The 20327-nt window shown below is 38.1% G+C and overlaps 1 protein-coding gene across 1 annotated transcript in view; it reads left to right on the top strand.

Annotated features, from left to right (window-relative positions):
- Window positions 1-20327, top strand: part of POU2F1 (POU class 2 homeobox 1) — a 164922-nt gene that overhangs the window by 128906 nt on the left and 15689 nt on the right. Inside the window, exons 7-13 of the mRNA XM_028111971.2 lie at window positions 1425-1551; window positions 2658-2752; window positions 8665-8838; window positions 13780-13921; window positions 14870-15015; window positions 16234-16413; window positions 18238-18343. Coding sequence (XP_027967772.1) covers window positions 1425-1551; window positions 2658-2752; window positions 8665-8838; window positions 13780-13921; window positions 14870-15015; window positions 16234-16413; window positions 18238-18343 — 970 coding nt within the window. The remainder of the gene's footprint in view (window positions 1-1424; window positions 1552-2657; window positions 2753-8664; window positions 8839-13779; window positions 13922-14869; window positions 15016-16233; window positions 16414-18237; window positions 18344-20327) is intronic.

Raw genomic sequence — 20327 nt, 5'->3', positions numbered from 1 at the left:
CAATTCTTGAATAATTAGTTGGCATATTTCTGAAGCAGGGGATTGTATTTATTTTAATTAGCTAATTGTGGCGGGCATGGGTTCTTTCATGTGCTCTGCAGTGAATGTTGCCACTCGTGTGAGAGAGGTGGCACGTCATCTCTGCTACAGAGTGATTAACTCCGTGCAGAACTGCATTAGAATGTTGTTTGGTTTCAGTGTTCACATTTTAGGGCAAAGTATCCACAGATGATAAAAAGTTATTTAAGAGGCATAGACAATACTACCAAGGAAGAAAGGTAAATGAAATCCTTTATCTCAAGGAGAGGAAAAAAGTACCAGTAGTCCTATCAGTATGTCATACAAAGAATTCTTACGAGTCTAGTGCTAGACGATGATCTCTGTCCCCCTAGAGAAGACTCAGAAGCGCAGAAGTCAATTTACATCGTAGCTAGAGTTTGACTAGACATTGAAAAAGAGCCAGTTAACTATATGAATAAAGAATAGATGTCAGACTGAGGTGCCTGGGTGGCTCAGTTGTTAAGCATCTGCCTTCGGCTCAGGTCATGATCCCAAGATCCTGGGATCGAGCCCCACATCGGGCTCCCTGCTCCACGGGAAGCCTGCTTCTCCCCTCTTGCTCCCCCTGCTTGTGTTCCCTCTCTTGCTGTGTCTCTCTCTGTCAAATAAATAAATAAAATCTTAAAAAAAAAAAGATGTCAGACTAATTTTTATGACCATTATATGCAAGCTTTATCAAGATAATGTTTAATTTTGGCCACTTTCTTCATCACCAAATACAATGTTTTTAGTGTGTAAGATTTGAGAACCCTATGTTGATATTATTCTCATAAGGTAATGTGCCATGGAAACACACTGAAAATTATGAAACGCTAAGCCAAGATAAGCAAGTTTAGTATGCTATGACTTGGATTTTTATGTGGATATCTATTTTTACACTGATTTCTCAGTTGAGTTAGACTGGTGCTAAATTTAATGAATCGTTATAGATATTTTAATTTATTGATGCAAATTCAAACAGCGCTCTCAATTTTTACTTAAGAGAAAAATCAATTGAATATTTAAAAACTCAACATATTCTTTTCTCGTTTGATTTTTAAAACCCATATTGGTCTTTACATGTTACAACACTCAACTGTAACCATTTGTTCTGAGGAAATTTGAAATAACTATTGGAAATCAGGTTTGGCCTAAGTCATGACGCAGTAGCTACCCACAGAAATTGTCAGTCCTTATGGCCACTCCGGGTTTCTTCTTTGTTTCTTCTTTGGGAACATACCCAGGCACACCCTGTTCCAAAGAATGGAAGACTAAAATATTGACCCTTTTTTATTTGGATGCCACAGTTCATCATCTGGGAACCGTATGATTCAGGGAGTTTTGATTTCAGGATCTCTAATCTGTGGTTTAATTCTGGTTTTTAGGATCTGCAGCAGCTGCAGCAGCTTCAGCAGCAGAATCTCAACCTGCAGCAGTTTGTGTTGGTGCATCCGACCACCAACCTGCAACCAGCGCAATTCATCATCTCCCAGACGCCCCAGGGCCAGCAGGGTGAGCGCCTCCCCCGCACCTGCCCCGCACCTGCCCCGCACCTGCCCACCGTACATGGGGCTATCCTGTGGGGGCTCCTACATCCACTGTTGTCGTTCTGGCCCTAGAACTGTCCGTCAGCACAGTGTTTTTACTACATTTACTCTTAACTTCAAACTCAGTATCATGTTAAGAAAAATACATTTTTTGGTCACACATACCACATGTTGAAGTCGTCCTTTACTGCCTTTCATCTGTTTAGTCACTAGGGGGGAACCAAGAGTTTGGCCAACAATCTAAATGAAATCCTTCAACATAAATTACTTCTAGTATTTTGATAATTTTTCTTGAGAATGTATTTAAAAAGGTGGGCTGGGCATTAAAAGCATATGCTTCTAACAATCATTTGTTTATTCTTAAAGTTTGAGAAGGGATAGGATGTTATATTAGAAGTCGCAGATTTTTGAGTTATAAAAAAAGTTCAAGGCCTTTTAGTGGTAAATATTATGTCACTTCTGTATCAAACAGTTAAGTTCAATCATGTTTGTAAGATTGGTTAATGGAGTCAGTGTAGAGCGATTCAGGGTATCAAGGCTTCATCCCAAGAAACACTAGTGCATCTCTACCAATTCCTCATCATTTCTGTCCTTTAGCCTTCTTCTGCTTGATGGTTCATTCTAAAATCTTTCATTACGTAAATACCTATTCCACTTAATAGATAGCCTGCTCCTTTCATGAACCAGACAATTCTCTGGTCCAACACCTACTGGACAGTTTCTAATGGATTCTGGGTTAAGAAGGTGAGCTCTTTTTAGAGTTTCAAGCTGCTTCTATATAGAGTACTTCTTCATTTTCATCCATTCCTTACTAAAAGGATTGGCTGATCAGAGAGATTGTCAGACACGGTATCAAATACATACATCAGTTTTAGTTTAATGTTCCATGTCTTCTGCCCAGTTTGTATTTAACAAGATTGAATTTTAGGCAAATAACATTAAGAGTTTTAAGACTGATAAAACTATCAAGAGATCAGTTGGAAATTTTCACTTCACTTTCTTATTCTCTATTTTGCCATATGTTCAAAGTAATCTTTAGTGTTTCTGACATGACACGTTTTTGTTTTACAGGTCTCCTGCAAGCGCAAAATCTTTTAACGCAACTACCTCAGCAAAGCCAAGCCAACCTCCTACAGTCGCAGCCAAGCATCACCCTCACCTCCCAGGTCAGTTTTCTCCCATTGAGGGTTGCTTTCTCTTGCCTTGATGTTTTGAGGGATTCTTGGACTTTGTTAAATTATAAAAACACAGCAAAACCGCATAATACCCTAATAAAAATAATCCAGATAGTTTTCACAAAGTGATCAAAGATTCAAAACAGGTCTTACCAGCTTGATAAAACGTTGCTACCAAATTGATGTAGTCTTTGAAAATCTTCAGGGAGTTCCTATTTTTTTATATGTTTATAAAGAATAACTTTGTTAGTGACAAATGAGTAATGAGTTCTGGCTGTTTGACCATACTCTCCTCTTCCCTGACCCCTCCCCGTAGTTGGCAGTAGAGATTACCACTTGCATTAGAAACCTAGTGCCTCAATTAAAACACATCATTGTCCTTTCGCTTTCTCAGAAATTGCAAAGAAGTTCTGATCCTTGTGTTTTCTTTCCTCTCACCTCTAAGATGTTGCTTTAGCTCATTTCTACTAGAGTTAAACTATAAAAAAATGCATATGTGTAGGCATCTTGAGATTTAAGCATTAGATCTAGTTTGTTTTATAACCAGCTGTGACTTTGAGCATGTCATTTCACCTCTGTGGACCTTCATTTCTTCTTCTGTAAATTAGGTGATTGAACTGACTGATCCTGAATCCCCCTTCCATTTCAGATTTTCTTTGTCTATAATCTTGGAAGTTATCATTAACACATTGCCAGATTTGACAAAATTCAACATCTGTTTATGATAAAAGCTCTTGCAAACTAGGAATAGTTTTCAAACCTTACTAAAGCATCTACCAAAAAAAAAAAAAAAAGGCCCTACGTCATACTTTCCCATTAAGATCAGAAGTAAGGCAAGGATGTCCACTGTTACCACTTATCTGGCTTGTACTCTAGGTCCTAGCAGTGCAATAACACAAGAAAAAGAAATAAAGGACATGTAGATTAGAAAGGAAGATGTAAACCTATCTTAATTGGTAGAGGACATGATTGTCTATGTAGAAAATCCCAAAGAATCTACAGAAAGCTGCTGGAATTAATAAGTGAGTTTAGCAAGAATGTAGGATTAGATTCTTGTAATCAATCAGTATTAAGAAGGATTGCTTGGAAGTTGAAATTAAGAGGAAAAATATTTACAGATAAATTTAACAAAACATTTGTAAGACTTACACATTGAAAACTAGAAAATATTGCTGAGTAAAGTTAAAGAAGACCTAAACAAATGGAGAGGTATAATATGTTCATGAATCAGAAGACTTATGTTGTTAAAATGTGAATTCTTTTCCAAATTGATCTATGGATTCAACACAATTCCAGTCAGTACCCAACAGGCTTTTTTAAATAGAAATTTGCATGCGATTTCTAACATGTGGAATTGTAGAGGACATAGAGTAATCAAACAATTTTGAAAAGTAAAAAAGTTGAAAGACTACCTCATGTCAAGAATTGTTGTAAAGCTATAGTAATGAAGATAGCATGATAATGGCACGTGGATAGAAATGAAACAGAAGGGTAAGTAGACCTACATGTCTATGGCCAACTGATTTTCCACAAAAATGCCAAAGGATTTCAGTGAGAAAAGGAAAGCCTTTGGTTATCCATAGATGCCCCCCCCAAAAAAAGAACCTTGATTTTATTTTACACAATTTACAGGGATTAATTTGAAATGGGTTATGGACCTAACCTTCTAGAAGAAAACTTAGGGAAAAATCTTTGTGTCCCTGGAAAGAAAATGATTTCTCTCTCTTTTTTTTTAAGATTTTATTTATTTATTTATTTAAGAGAGAGAGAGAGAGAGAGAGAGAGAGAGAGAGAGAACATGAGCAGGAGGAGGGGCAGGGGGAAAGGGAGAAGCAGACTGCCCACTGAGCAGGGAGCCCGATGCCCGGCTCGATCCTAGGACCCTGGGATCATGACCCAAGGGGAAGGTAGATGCTTGACCAGCTGAGCCACCCAGGCGCCCCAAGGTAATGATTTCTTAAATAGGACACAAAAAGGGGTGTTTGGGTGGCTCAGTCGGTTGAGCGTCTGACTCTTGATTTCAGCTCAGGTCATGATCTCAGGGTGGTGGGTCAAGCCCCAGTTTGGGCTTCATGCTCAGCAGGGAGTCTGCTTCTTTCCTTTTCCCTCTTCCTCTGCCCCTCCTCTGGCTCTCATGTGTGTGTTCTCTCTCTAAAATAAATAAATCCTTTTTTTTTAAATAGGATACAAAAAGCACTAATCATAAAAGAAAAAATCGATTAATTTTATAAAAATTAAAAATTTTTTGTTAAAAGAATTAAGGAAAAGGCACAGACTGGAAAAAATATTCTTCAAATTTATATCTGATAAGACTTGTTTTCAGAATTTATAATAAATTCACACAACTCAATAATATTTAAAAAGGGGATATGTGCAAAATATTTGAAAATACTTCACCAAAGAAGAAGGTATGCAAATGCCCAGTAACCATATAAAAAGATGCTCAAAATCATTAGTTATCAGGGAACTGCAAATGAAATATCACTACACACCCACTAGAATGGGCAAAATTAAAAAGACTATGACAATACCAAGTGTAAAGCAACTGGGTTCTTTTATGTATTGTTAGTGGGGTTGCAGGTTGGTGCAAACACCTTGGAAAATAGTTTGGCAGTTCCTTATAAAGTTAAATATGCATGTACCTTATCACCCAGCGCTTCTGCTCCTAGAAATGAAAGCATATGTCCACACAGAGACCTGTATATAAATGTTCAAAGCAGTTTTATTCATCATCACCCCAAACTGAAAATAACCTAAATGTCCAACAGCTAGTGAATAGGTAACATAATTTTTGGCATGTCCATATGATGGAATACTACTCAGCAATAGAAAGAAATATACTTCTGAAACATTCGCCAACATGTATAAATTTTGGAAGCATTATGTTAAGTGAAAGAAGCCAAACATAGGGGTGCCTGGGTGGCTCAGTTGGTTAAGCGACTGCCTTCGGCTCAGGTCATGATCCTGGAGTGCCGGGATCGAGTCCCGCATTGGGCTCCCTGCTCAGTGGGGAGTCTGCTTTTCCCTCTGACCCTCTTCCTTCTCATGCTCTCTCTCTACCATTCTCTTTCTCTCTCAATAAATAAATAAAAATCTTTAAAAAAAAAAAAAAAGCCAAACATAAATGACAGCATACTGTATGATTCAGTGCGGATGGTGTTTTAGAAGACAAAACTACAGGGACAGAAATCCTATCAGTGCTTGCCGGGGGCTGGGGGCTAAGGGTGGAGACTGGTGGCAAAGAGCACAAAGGAACTGGCCCGGGGGATAGAAATGTTCTGTGTCTTAATTGTCGCAGCAGTTCTATGACTATATACAGTTGTCAAAACATCAAACTGTACGCTTGAATTTGCATTTAATTGTGACTGTGCTGCATATAAAAATCAGGTTGGAGTTTTGAAAAAAGCCTGTACCAGCAATTCCTTCCTGGCCTCCACGCTGTGCACACAGTGGCAGGGCTGTGTAGCTTCATCCTGACTCCTGCTCACTGAATTCTACTCTACCATTTCTAGATCTGGCCCAGTCCAGCCTGAGGTTTCTGGAGTTGGGGTAACTTATCTGTAACCACCCCACCGAAAGGTACCCAAGCTATTTTTAGTCCTTTACTATTTGAGAACGGGGTTACTTCAAGCCTGGAGATGAAGTAACAGTGTGATAGTTGAGATTCACCTCTCCCTATCAACCAGTTTCACTGGGAAGCGTACAGCTGCACAGGATTCTAACATGGTTGGCGCTGGCTTGGGCTCCTCTAAAATGGTCAGGTTGAACATTACTCAGTGTCAACAACATTTAATAGAGATGAACTTGGTTGTCTTCATTGAAACAGGATGATAGAGAGGAGCTTACTCCAGTTGTAGGCCTGTGTCATGTCTATTGTGTAGTTTTCTGGGCCGGTTGGTTCAGTTGGAAAGAGCATATTACCCTCCAGGTCGAAGTTTGGGGTATATGAAGCATTTAAATTACAAGAAAACTCACAGCCACAGACTCCATCTGTAACCCTGGCCTGTAAGCTCTCACCTGGGCTACTTCACAGGAAGGGTCAACTCAGCAACGATGTTGCAGGTGGCGGTGGGGGTAGGGTGGGGGGGGGTGGGCGGTGTAGCACCTTCCACTAACAAATACTCACAAGGGCAGATTCCACTCGGCTTGTGAGCAAAACAGAGTAGCCTTGTGTTTGTGTAATAAGGAAATTTAAAATTTTCTTTAAAAGATTATACTACTTCATGTCCCTAAATAAACTTCAGATAGATTTAGATAAATATTTAAAAATATATAGAGGAAGCTAGCAGACTATTAAAAGGAATTTTATCTGAGTTAGAAATAAGTGAAAGCTTTCTCAGATTTGAAGCAATAAGATGTTAGAAAGAAAAAAATAGTTCACCCAAATGACAATTTAAAACCTGTATACACTGAAGAATAAAAGGAAAAAACAGATTGGGAAATCTGTTTGTACTGATACCAAAGATAAAGCCTTAATCTATAACATCTGGTGAACTCAGTAAGGATGAGAATAAGGACACCATTAATAGATATATTGGCTATGGATATAAATCTACTGTTAAAGAAATACAGGTAATTATTGACACATGGGAAAAATTTTACTTTGAGTAATAAGAGAAATTCAAATTAAGGCAATAGTGAAGTTCCACACACTCCTTTAATTAGCAAAACATTTTTAAAAACTAACAATCACGTGGAAGAAATTAGCATTTTATAGTGAGAACCAACATGATGTGTATTTATGGTGTACCCTTTATCCAGTTATAGAAAATCACTTCTGAATGTAGCTCAAAGAACTAATTACAAAGGTGGGAAAAAGAACCATATGTACAAGATATTTCATTATGGTGTTAACTATCTTAGTGAAAACATAAATGAAAAAAAGTGTCTAGCAATGAAGAAATTGTTAAATTAATTATGATAATATCGCCTCAGTCAGCCTTTGAAAATGATAATTATGAAGCAGAGCATAAAATTATATATACTATAATTACAGTTAAAGTTAAGAATGTAGATCCAAGGGAGGGAAGAACCTTTTAGGGGCAGTGAATAAGTTTAGGGCATTGTGTATGGTGACAGTATATATTCATGAATGTATACTTATCTTCAGATTCATCAAGAGGTATACATTAAATATATGCAGCTTTTTTTAAATGTCAATCATACCTGAGTAAAAACAAAGTTTGCTGTTTTGATTTTGTGCCCTGTGGCCCCTTCCAGTGTCTTAATCGTATCATAAAAGTTACTCTGATCGGTGAGATGCATGACTTGTTACTGAAAATTTGAAAATTACTTATAACTTGTGAGAGAAACATTTAGAGATTAAATAAACCTAGTGCAACAAATTAAAAACAGGATAAAAGAAAGAAATGTAGGTCTATGGAAAGAAATACACAAAAAAGAAGCTATTAAGTTACTTAAACTGTAGGTGATTTACTTTCCCCTTAAAATCATTTTAATCTTACTATTTTTATAATACTGTGTCATAAGTTGGAGATATAGTGCAAACACATAAACAAGATAGATATGGTCCCTGCTGTTTTGAAACTTACAGATTAAGTGGCATATTTGTGAAATAGATTCTTTAAAATAAAGTCTAATTCATTATGTATGCTCTGAACAAATGTATCTTATGCATATATATATTTGAAAACCCAGATATAATGGTTTCATTTTTGAGTATTTAAGTTTTTTCATGGACTTACATGTTTTTAACCTTAACCGTAATTATAGTCCACACAATTTCACACTCTGCTTTTCTCACTGAGCATCATGTTGTACCTTCCGCAATGTTACATGGTCTTCATAATTCTTGATGAATATAGCCACTTCTTTAAGTTGCTCACGGTCCCAATGTATCATTTTGCATGCTTGTTCTCTTCTCCTTCTGTTCCTCGTAACAGCCAGCAACCCCAACACGCACAATAGCAGCAACCCCAATTCAGACACTTCCACAGAGCCAGTCAACACCAAAGCGAATTGACACTCCCAGCTTGGAGGAGCCCAGTGACCTTGAGGAGCTTGAGCAGTTTGCCAAGACCTTCAAACAAAGACGAATCAAACTTGGATTCACTCAGGTAGGATGAACTTAGATGTATCTCCTTGACTGGGTCCAGATCTGTGCTTTACGTGTCCAGAGAAGCTTCTGAGGTGCAGAAGGCTCCTTGGCCTTGTTGTCACTTAGTTTTAGACTGCAACTTGTTCTTAGCCATTTTCTGCATTTATAAATTTAGACTGTTAATCATATATTCAATTATAAGTTTATGATTTAATGTTAGGTTAAAATCTTTAAGATTTCTCTCAGAACACGGGCCTTTGAAATCATAATTAGACCAAGAAAAGTGAGAGTTTAAAAGATTATCTTTGGGGATACTGTAACTATAGTGAGGGTTTTATTTGTAGAACATCTGGTTCTAGGCCTTAGTGCTCTGTCTGTAAGATTCAAAGAGTTAAAGATTGCAGGGGGAAAAGTTTGAAAGACTTGTTTAAAAACAGATTTTTGGGAGAGAGATGGGGGCCAGTGGACACACACACACAAAATAAGCCCAAACTGAAAGTAATTAAACAAATAGGCTGAAAAGCCCAAATTAATCAAAATTCAAATTAATTTTTTTAATGTCACCTAGCAGAGGGCTTTTAATGTGGAATAAGTTTAATGGTTTAAACAGGCATCTGGGTATATAGCATTCTTGTTCCAAGCACTACCACTGATAACTCTTTGATTAACCTGTCACAAATAATACTTTTAAAGCAGGAAAAGAATTAAACTGAGTAACATTTGTGTAAAATGATATGAGATCATTAGATGAGAAGTAGTTATGGAAGTATAGATTGGATTGGGTGTTTTTATGGAATCAGGAAAAGCCTGATGTTTTCTTAGAATATAATTACTGTTTGAAGATTAAGCCGCTACTTAAACACTATCCAAATTACTTTCAGTTGAAAGTAAAGTAATACCCTACTGTGGTAGATCAAAAACCAGGGATGATATCCCTCTTTTCTCTGTGTTCTTAAGAACAGACTTTAATTCCTTATATTTCTCTGGTAACTTATTTTTGCTCAAAGAAACTAATTACATATTAGGAACGTGAAGTGATTTTTTAAGTAGGTAAAATTTTAGAGAAAATTCAGTTATCTTTATGAGGAGTTTCAGTTGTGAAGAAACAAATTACAGTTCATAAAAGAGTTCAGTACTTTGAAACATCTCAACGATCTGGCTTGTTTTTAAAAAAGCTAAAGTTACAACTGGAATGATAGGGTAAGTTAAGCTTGAGTAAGCGTAAGGCTGGTTAGTAAGCAGCTCTTCGGCTTTCAGGCTATTAGCACAGCATACTCTGAGGTTCCCTAGGAGACTGTTGCCTCAGTGAAATGCCAGGGATATTAAGGCTTTTAAAAATCTTTAACTTCTACCCAAATAGTGTTTAGCCTTTCTGTGGCATTTGACCCAACATACTGCTAGTGTTGTTTCTCCTTCTCTCACTTTCTCTTTTATGTAAAGGAGCTTCCTTATGGTCTAGTGCCTTGTGGTTTTACCCTATTATTTGGCATGACTCTTCCTTATTTTTCAGAATGACTTTGACATACCAGTGGCAACATTTTGCAAAATTTAACTGTGTGGATTAAAGCACATATTACTGGTGGAGGACGGGAAAATCAACCTTTGTTTTTAAGTCACCTACCCCTGTTGTAGTTTTCCAAAGGTTGCTTTGTATCCTGTTTATTTATATACACACACAGGAGAAGATAGACATTGAAGTGTTTAAACAAACAAAAATCCCTGTTCTCTGAGTAAATGTACATGTTAGTAGATGTTTTAAACAGTATTTCTCTCTCTCTCTCTCTCTCTCTCTTTTTTTTTTTTTTTTTTAGATTTCATTTATTTGAGAGAGAGAAAGCGAGAGAGAGCATGAAGGGAGGGGAGGGGCAGAAGGAGAAGCAGGCTCCCCTCAGAGCAGGGAGCCTGACAAGGGGCTCGATTCCAGGACCCTGGGATCATGACCTGAGCCGAAGGCAGACGCTTAATGACTGAACCACCCAGGAACCCCCTAAACTGTAATTTCCTGATTACTTAATTGGTTAAAAGATTGCTACAGATTGTCACTACATAATTGGGAGGCATACCATAGTATAACACTTTTATCACATGTGGTACATTCATTATTTCCTAATTCCAATCTTTGTTCCTTTTTTCCTTTTGCTCTTTTAAAAAATATCAGGGGCTCTTGGGTGGCTCAGTCAGTTCAGTGTCTGATTTCAGCTCAGGTCATGGTCTCAGGGTCCGGGATTGAGCCCTGCGTCAGGCTTCCCACTTGGTGGGGAGTCTGCTTGTGTCTCTACCTCTGCCCTTCCTCCTGCTCTCTCCCTCTCTCTCCCTCTCTCAAATAAGTAAATAAAATCTTATCAAAGAAAAACATACCAGAAATATTCTATATAGTTCAGATAATGTATGAGGCCACTGCTTAAAACAGTTACTTTCGTGAGGAAGAACCTAACATGGTAGTAACAAGAGCACTAAACTGAGCATATATCAGATTAATGAGAATTAGTATATTAACTGAGGGGCCTGTTGCTTTTTATTCATTTAAATAATTTAGGGGCGCCTGAGTGGCACAGTGGGGTAAGTGCCCAACTCTTGGTTTTGGCTCAGGTCATGATCTCAGGGTCATGAGATCAGGCCCTGTGTCGGGCTCTGCACTCAAGTGTGGAGTCTGCTTAGGATTCTCTCTCCGTCTGCTCCACTCCCCCTCCCCCCTCCTCACTTGCTCTCTCTCAAATAAATAAATAAATCTTAAAAAACAATTTTTTAAATATGAAGTAAAATTGTATTATAAATCTCACATGGATCTGTCATAGCTGTAGTGAGTTGATGGCATGGCTTTATGTCTAGCCACCATTTAAGGCATTGTTTATTTTTATAATGCTGTGATTTTTGATGTGTTATTTTTGTGTACTTACCAATATTGTTAACTTTTCCTAGATATTACAGAAGTTTTTGAGAAATTCTTAGCAAATTATGCAGATACGATGTCAGAAGACATTTATTTTCATCTATTACAGCAGGTCTTATACTCAAAGAATTGCAAGGTTTAGTTGGCCCAGCTTTCTAAAGCTATAATCCAGACAAAGTGGCCAAGACATGAATATAAGTGACAAACAAAGCATGTTTAGTGCCTGAAATATAGTAGGCACTTAGTGAATATTTTTTGATTGAATGAAGTAAGATTTAATAAATGTATAGAGATGTCGATATAGATAAACCTGTATCTACAGATTTATTTGTATATAAATATAATGTGTAGTATTTATGCACCGTTCACACTATCCTGGTTTTTTCAGTTTTACTGTAATTGGAGGGAAATCAGTAAGCCGTCTATTCCTGTTCTTCTTAGAGATTGTGTATTCAAAGCTGTCAGTGACACTTTCTGTGACAGTGCGAATGTTCTGCATCTGTGCGTGCAGTACAGTGGCCGCTACCCATGTGTGGCTCCTGAGCACTTGAAGGACGGCTAGTGGTGTTAATAAGGAACGGAGTTTTTAATTTATTTGATTTGAATTTAAGTTTAAATAGCCACATCAATTGAAGTTCTGATATTCTCTGTACCTCATTTTATCATATAGTTTGAACATTTAAACCTATACCTCTGTTAAACTTTAAACTTTTTATCAGAAGTTGCGCACCAGTAAGAAAATGGAAGTTTCTTAAAGATGTTTTTTCCTGGGGCGCCCGGGTGGCTCAGTCGGTTAAGCGTCTGCCTTGGGCTCAGGTCGTGATCCCGGGGGCCTGGGATCGAGCCCCGCATCACATCTTCATCTCTGCTTCAGGCTCTCTGCCCAGCAGGGAACCTGCGCCTCCCTCTCCCTCTCCCTCTGCCGCCCCGCCTGCTGTGCTCTCTGTCTTAAAAAAAAAAAAATGTTTTCCTTTCCTTAACTACCACCTAACGCAGGCGCTAATAAATGTAGTCCCCATCTAAAGATGGGTGTGGGGTCGGAGAGAGTCAAAGGACTGGGGTAATCCCACTTCAAAGTGAGTGTTGCTGCACTTGTTGGAGGTGGCTGTCGCATAGTCGCATTGGCTGTGTAGTTCTTGGGACTAGAAATGTTGCCTTTCTGTCCTGCCACTAAGCTAATTGAAGGGAGAGCATGAATCATTTAAACTCCATGAGTTTCTATTACCTGTATAAAATAACTATTAAGATGGGGCTTTTTTCAGCTTTAACAAGAGAGATTCAGTTGGAAGAAAAGCACTGTATACATTTCAAAGGTTGTAGGCTTATAAAGAAAGACATCTTTTGTAATATATTCAGGGGATCATTGTTCTATTGCTATAGGGTTACCAAGTTTCCAGTGCCCATGAAGGTTTAACTAAGTGGGTCAAACCTCTCTACTGTGAATTTCTATCTCTATAATGGTTACAAAAGTAGTCTTTTAGGATACCTGTTTTTGTAACCAACTTTGAAATCCAAACGAAGGGTGGAAATTGATTTTTTTCACTGCTTCCAGAAATACTTTATGGGGGGCAGGAGGAGGGTGCGGGGAGAGTGAGGCATTATTTCTAAATTTTAAAGTGATTTATAGGAAGTTTGGCTGGTTCAGAAATACCTACCTGAAGTTATCTAAACATTTAACATCTATTAACCCTGTAGGTGATACAGGTAACTGCTTTTAAGGATTATTTAAATCATTGTGGTTGCATCAGTTAAGGGGCTTGTTGGGATATCAGCACTATCTTTTGAAACTTAGAAATATTTGATGATTGTTACATGAGGTAGCAAGAAGAGACTCAAAATGGAGAGAACATGGGAGTTAAGAATTTCGTCATAATCAAGGCCTAACTAACAGTTCTCACTGAATGCTGTGCTCAGCTTAAGGCTGGATGTTTTGTGGGACCCAATAAATGGAATGAATGTTGAGTCTTTAAAACAGTTATGGAGCAGCACCCTAGAGTGAAGACTTTGGACATTAGTGAGACAAATCTCTTCTCTCTTCCTCTCCCCCTCCTGCTCTGTATTACTGTGCAGGGCGATGTTGGGCTCGCTATGGGTAAACTATATGGAAATGACTTCAGCCAAACTACCATCTCTCGCTTTGAAGCCTTGAACCTCAGCTTTAAGAACATGTGCAAGCTAAAGCCACTTTTGGAGAAGTGGCTAAATGATGCAGGTGAGTGGATACGTAAGACACTTCCTCACTGTCCAGTGGAGTTTTACCGGAGCGTTGTTTACACTTGGGGTTATGTTTCCTATTGCATTATTGGTCCTTCAGAACATTGAAACTCACTAATGTTGGGAGGATCAATATAAATTATGACTCCATAAATTAGAGAGTAATTCACCCAAATCTAGTAATGACAATGTACACAATGAGCAATAATTTTTAGCCTTGGAATATTTCTTGTATTTGAGCCAGGGTTAGGGATAGTTGAAGGAAGAGAATAAGAAGTCCTGTGTATTTAGATATACTTAAAAAACAAATTTATAGGTTCTTCCTTGATGAATTATCATAAACTTATTATTGATCATATTTCTGCTTTTGTTATTAAAAATGACCACATATTTCATACATAAAAAGTTTAGCTGCTAGTTTTAACTTAGGTCTTTTGTACTGAGATATCCTTTTGGAAAATTTGGATTTTGAATCACAGAATCATAGGCTGTGAGAGCTGTAAGGAACCACAGAGATCTCCTAGACTGTGGTTCTCATTGTAGATGGGAACAAAAGTCAGGTCTTTGGAAAAGACAAACCTCTCATACCCACCCTTGGACAGTCTGCTTCCATAGCTCTGGATGAGGCCTCAGCATCTGTAATCTTACTGAGTTCCACAGGTGAGAACATCTCATTTTACATAGAATGCAAAGAAACGCAGAGATGTCTATGACGTGACCAGGGTCATTAGACTATTAAATGACTGAACCTTGTTTAAACTTTAAAGAATTTAAAAAGATATGTGGTAGTGTAAAAAAATGCTGTTTTAATGTAGGTTATGAAAATCCTTCCATGCTTGCTTTTAACTTAACATATTTTGGTCAGTTTTGTTGTCGTTAATATATATATCATATGCATGAATCATGATCCACTAACTTGATTTCTGTGTTTTCTTCTTTCTTACAGAGAACCTCTCATCTGATTCAGGTCTCTCCAGCCCAAGTGCCCTGAATTCTCCAGGGCTGGGAATGGAAGGCTTGAACCGTAGGAGGAAGAAACGCACCAGCATAGAGACCAACATCCGTGTGGCCTTAGAGAAGAGTTTCTTGGAGGTTAGTCAAGTTTTTATTTTTCATGTACATGTGATTGTGTAATATTAGGTGCTGTAGGTGATAAAAGATGGACTTGCCAGCCTCAGTCCTTACAGATGCTTATAACATAGTGGAGAACAGTAGACAAAGCCAGTTACTGAACCTCAGAAACAGACCCAGAGTATTGCAGGGTTCAGGAGAGTCCACGCTCACACCCATGTGAGCCCCAGTGTGACAAGCAGCACCTGCCCTGGGGGACATGGGAACAGGCCGGGAGAAGTGGGAGGAAAACACTGGAAGCAGAGGAAATGCACAAGCAAGGGCATCCAGGGAGGAAAAACCAGGAGGTAGATCCGGCGACACACAAATAGTTTGGTTTGACTAAATTCTAGTGTCTGTGTGCCTAGAATAGTCGTTTGCGACTAGAACACTACAGGCTTTGGAGGTCTAACAGCTATTTGGCCTCTTGTTTGTTATTGCCCCGGGAAGATCACAGTCAGAGCTTCCAGTAAAATTTTGACTTCTCTAATTTAGAAAAGACTTGAGCACAGTGGAAAGAACATGGAATCAGGAATCTTTATCCATTCTACCACTTTTATTAACTGTGTGATTGGACAAGTTACTTGATTTCTTATGCTGAAGTCCCTTCACCTGCTATTCCTGCCCCATCGGCTTATTGCCTACCTCACTGTCCTAGGGAAAGCATGTGCATGGAGCACTGAGAAACTCTTACATTCCTACCAATATATAAAGTTACATTGAGATTAATAGCCCTTAAGGAAAAAAATAAATATTCAAGAATAACTTATTCTTGGGGCGCCTGGGTGGCTCAGTCGGTTAAGCATCTGCCTTCAGCTCAGGTCATGATCCCAGGGTCCTGGGATCGAGTCCCGCATCAGGCTCCTTGCTTAGTGGGGAGCCTGCTTCTTCCTCTGCTGCTCCCCCTGCTTGTACTCTCCCTCTCTGACAAATAAAATTGTTTAAAAAAAAAGAATAACTTATTCTTAGTTAATATGAATAAGTTAATAAATATATGTTCGTTAGAATGATTATCTATAGAAGTTCTTTGTTAAAAGCGGGCCAATATGGTCATATATATCCCAACTTCGTTCTCTGATTTATCCCTCCCCATTTGTATATTTATGCCAGTAGTTTAAAAAGTTAAGCCCCCCCCCAAAAAATTTTTTTAATTAAAATAATAAAAAGGTATTCCAAAAGATGATTTTTTTCCCCCTTTAGAATCAAAAGCCTACCTCGGAAGAGATCACCATGATTGCTGATCAGCTCAGTATGGAAAAGGAGGTGATTCGTGTTTGGTTTTGTAATCGCCGCCAGAAAGAAAAAAGAATCAACCCACCAAGCAGTGGTGGGACCAGCAGTTCACCTATCAAAGCAATTTTCCCCAGTCCAACCTCGCTGGTAAGGATAAAAAGTGGAGGATGCAAGCTCAAGGACTAATTTTTATAATTTTACAAATGATCTATAAAATAGACTTATTTCATAATTGTAATTTACTGTATATATATATTCATGTTGAATAAGTATGTATAAATTTGTATTTTAAATGTTACTAAAGTGGGACGCCTGGGTGACTCAGTTGGTTAAGCATCTGCCTTCGGCTCAGGTCATGATTGAGTCCCGCATCAGATCCCCTGCTCAGCAGGGAGCCTGCTTCTCCCCTGCTTGTGTTCTCTCTCTCTCTGACAAATAAATAAATAAAAACTAAAAAAAAAGATGGTTTAAAAAAAATAAATGTTATTAAAGTAATCTCATGTCATTAAGAACTTACTGATCTTTCTTTTTTAAAGTGAACAATTTTAATTCTTTCCTGTTTCATGGTGGCTCCATTATTCTCTTCTTTGATGTAGTTTATTAGGTTACTCTGTAACTATGGGAGCAGATTTGCTAGATTCCAGTCACCTAAAAAAAATCCTTAGTTGCTTTTTATTCATGTTGGGTTTTTGGGTTTTTTGTTGTTGTTTTGTTTGTTTTGTTTTGTTTGGGGGGGTTGAGGAAGAGGGAGAGAATTCAAGCAGACTCCCCACTCAGCACGGATCCGATGCAGGGCTCAGTCTCACAACCCTGAGATCATGACCTGAGCCGAAATCAAGAGTTGGACGCTTAACTGGCTAAGCCACCCAGGTGTCCCTGTGTTCATGTTGGGCTTTAAAGCCCAGTTTATTAAACTTATATGAGGAAGTGACAGTAAATTCCCAGATAACCTTTAGCTCTGAACTTGTATGAATTCAGCCATCTCACATCTTCACTCGCAAACATTATGTGGGACCTTTCATTAATAACCTCATTGAGTAACTTCCACCCATTGCTTTGGAATAGTATTCTAGACTGAGGGGACATGCAGTGGTAATGTACTCCCTTGATCTTAAGGATGATGGCAAATGTGACTCTGTATTTCCAACCAGGATTCCTCAGGTGATGAGATTATTGGGCTTGCATTTCTGATCTTTCCTTGTTAATTTGTTTTTATTGTATTTTAATATCATTCTATACTGGGATGCTTTTTAAACTAAAATCACGTTAAGAGCACATACTGGTTGTTAAGGGAAGGCTGTGGTTGTTGAATGGTTGGGCTTTAATCCTGAAGTTCACGACATAGTAGTTATGAAAAAGACAGTCATTAGATCCGGTTCTGTTTTATGTAGGTGGCTATTTTGTGTTTTGGATTTATTTGTACTAAAAGGAGAAAAAAAGTATTTCTTACAAAACTGTAGAAGTATTTTGTTATTTCAGAAAGAAACTGTCAGCTCTTTAAAATTTTGTTTCACATTCTTTCCATATCATTCATCAAAAACAAAAACAAGATAGTCATGTCCCCCACATGACCAAAAATAAAAGCAATCCAAGAATCCCTGATTCTCTGATCCTATTGAATAGTTTTCTTGTGTAGATTACGTTGATAATAGTATAATATTCCTTACTTACTTGGAGTCTATCTTACTCAACAGCATTGAAATTTAGGAATGTTTTTTATTATTTCTTTTTAAAACCTGGGCAAAGCCATTTCTCCTATCAGAGAAAAACCATCTTCTGATAGCAGCCTTTGAACGTATGTCTATTTTGTCAATTTCAAGATCAAAAGATGATTATAAAATTAGTTCCTCTTAGGCCCCTTTAATTCTGTTGTATCTGGAATTTAAAAATTTTTATAGGGAAAATACATCTTCAGTATTGATTTGAATTTTTTTAAAAATGCTTTCACGTATTTTCATTTCTGACCTCTAGGTGGCACCCACGCCAAGCCTTGTGACGAGCAGTGCGGCCACGACCCTCACGGTCAGTCCGGTCCTCCCGCTGAGCAGCGCTGCGGTGACCAACCTCTCTGTTACGGGTAAGCGGCCGCTGGGCCTCGCAGCTGGCCTGCAGATGGTAGGCCCATGACACGTCTCTCTGAGAATTGTGAATTAAATTGCAAACGAAGGCTCTAAACTAGAAATATGTATTGCTTTTCTTGCAAAGTCATATATGAAAACCTGAACTCCAGAAAACAGGCATAATTAACTTGGTCAGAAAGAATACTTTCACATAAAGGTTTTCTTACCTGTTTTGTTCTTTCCCACCTAACTCTTACCTTCTGCATTGTTCCCAGACTTACCTTTCAAGTAACTCCTTCCAAACCTTCAGTGGCTACAGCTTTTTGTATTCAGGAAGGCATCCAGATTCATCATCAGTTCCTAGAAGGTTATTAATCTGGATCTAACCTCCCACTAGTCTTTTCTCCCTTCCATCCTCAGCACACAGGAAGAGTCCATCCATGCCTTTGTAAATATCCCCACTGCACTTCTTTCCGATAGCAATGAAACGACTCCAGCACAGGCATCAGTTCTTTCTAGAAATACTCTTTAGCTTTCCCAGGATACTGTTCATTTCCACCTGCCTGTATTATAAACGATTATATTTGTATACTTTTGTCTTTCCAGTAGACTTTGCACTTCTCAAAAGGTCTGAATATTCTTTTTGCAATCTTAGTGTCTGGTGCCTGACACATTCACTATAAAATGAACAATTTTTTTTTCCTTTGGCCTCCTTTAAACTAGCACATTTCCCAATAGCACATTTAAAATAACTCAGTGTTGTCATCAGAAACTTTTTAGTGATATATGATGAATAAGGCATTCTGTAATTATTCACCAGGTTGATTATGTGCTAGTAAACCCGCAAATGGATTTATGATATTTCACAGTCAAGCTTGAATTTAACCTAAAGTTGAGGAATTTGATTGTCCTCTCATGTTTTCAGTTTGTATAACACTTCTTTGATTCTGTGATCTAACTGAATGGCTTTATATAGTTCTTAAATTTCTAAGTTGTTAGGAAATCTCATGATTTTGTTGAATTATTTAGAGTAGCACTCTTTTTTTTTTTTTTATGTAGGCTTAAAGTGGAGCCCAGTGTAGGGCTTGAACTCACTACCCTGAGATCAAGACCTGGGCTGAGATCAAGAGTCAGGTGCTTAACCAACTGAGCCACCTAGGCACTCCTAGAATAGTGCTTTTCGACCTTTTTGGGTTTTAGAACTCCTGGAAAATTTGATGAAAGCTTTAAATTTTCCCTTCACAAAACAGACATACCCACAGTTTTTAGTAAAATATAAGGTTCATAAAGGACAACTCCCATCCGTCTCTACCTCACTGGGGACATTTTTGGATGCCTTAGGAATAGAGATCGTAAGTTAAGAACCCCATGTTTGAGAGTATATAGTATTTAGCACTTCAGCATAGTACGCAAACTGTTGGTGATTGGTTGCTGTTGTTTTGGGCACTAGAAAGTGAAAATCCGGCCTTTAAGGAACTCACCGTCCTCCCTGCCTGCCATCATCTGTTAAATTATAAACTAAACTTTTCCTTCCCAACAAATTATAAGTCATATTACATTAGGCCTAAAGATAACCATCTTTTGCAGAACAATTCCTTATAGTTCAAATAGAACTTAATAGAATGGGTAGCTTTGCAGATTTTCTAAAAATGGCAAAAATCTGAAACAGAAGGTAATTTTTAGGAGATACACATACTCAAAACTAGCTAAAAATTTTCAGTTTTTGATGGTCCTAATTGACAAGTGACATTTTCCTGAACTCAGTTGCTCAGCCCATTTATGTGCATTTAATTATAACTGTTTTCTAAAATGTTGGTAACCGGAGTGCTTTGGTGGGTCAGACGGTTAAGCAATTGACTCTTAATCTCAGCTCAGGGGGTTTTTTTGTTTGTTTGTTTTAAAGATTTTATTTATTTGACAGAGAGATAGCAAGAGCAAGAACACAAGCAGGGGGAGTGGGAGAGGGAGAAGCAGGCTTCCCACCAAGCAGGGAGCCCGACG

Source organism: Eumetopias jubatus, unplaced genomic scaffold (assembly GCF_037043125.1).
Source record: "Eumetopias jubatus isolate StellerSeaLion01/CBP00866 unplaced genomic scaffold, mEumJub1_p1.0 scaffold_12, whole genome shotgun sequence".
Taxonomy (NCBI): Eukaryota; Metazoa; Chordata; class Mammalia; order Carnivora; family Otariidae; genus Eumetopias; species Eumetopias jubatus.
The sequence above is the reverse complement of the archived record's forward strand: the minus strand, read 5'-3'. Positions and strand labels throughout refer to the sequence as shown.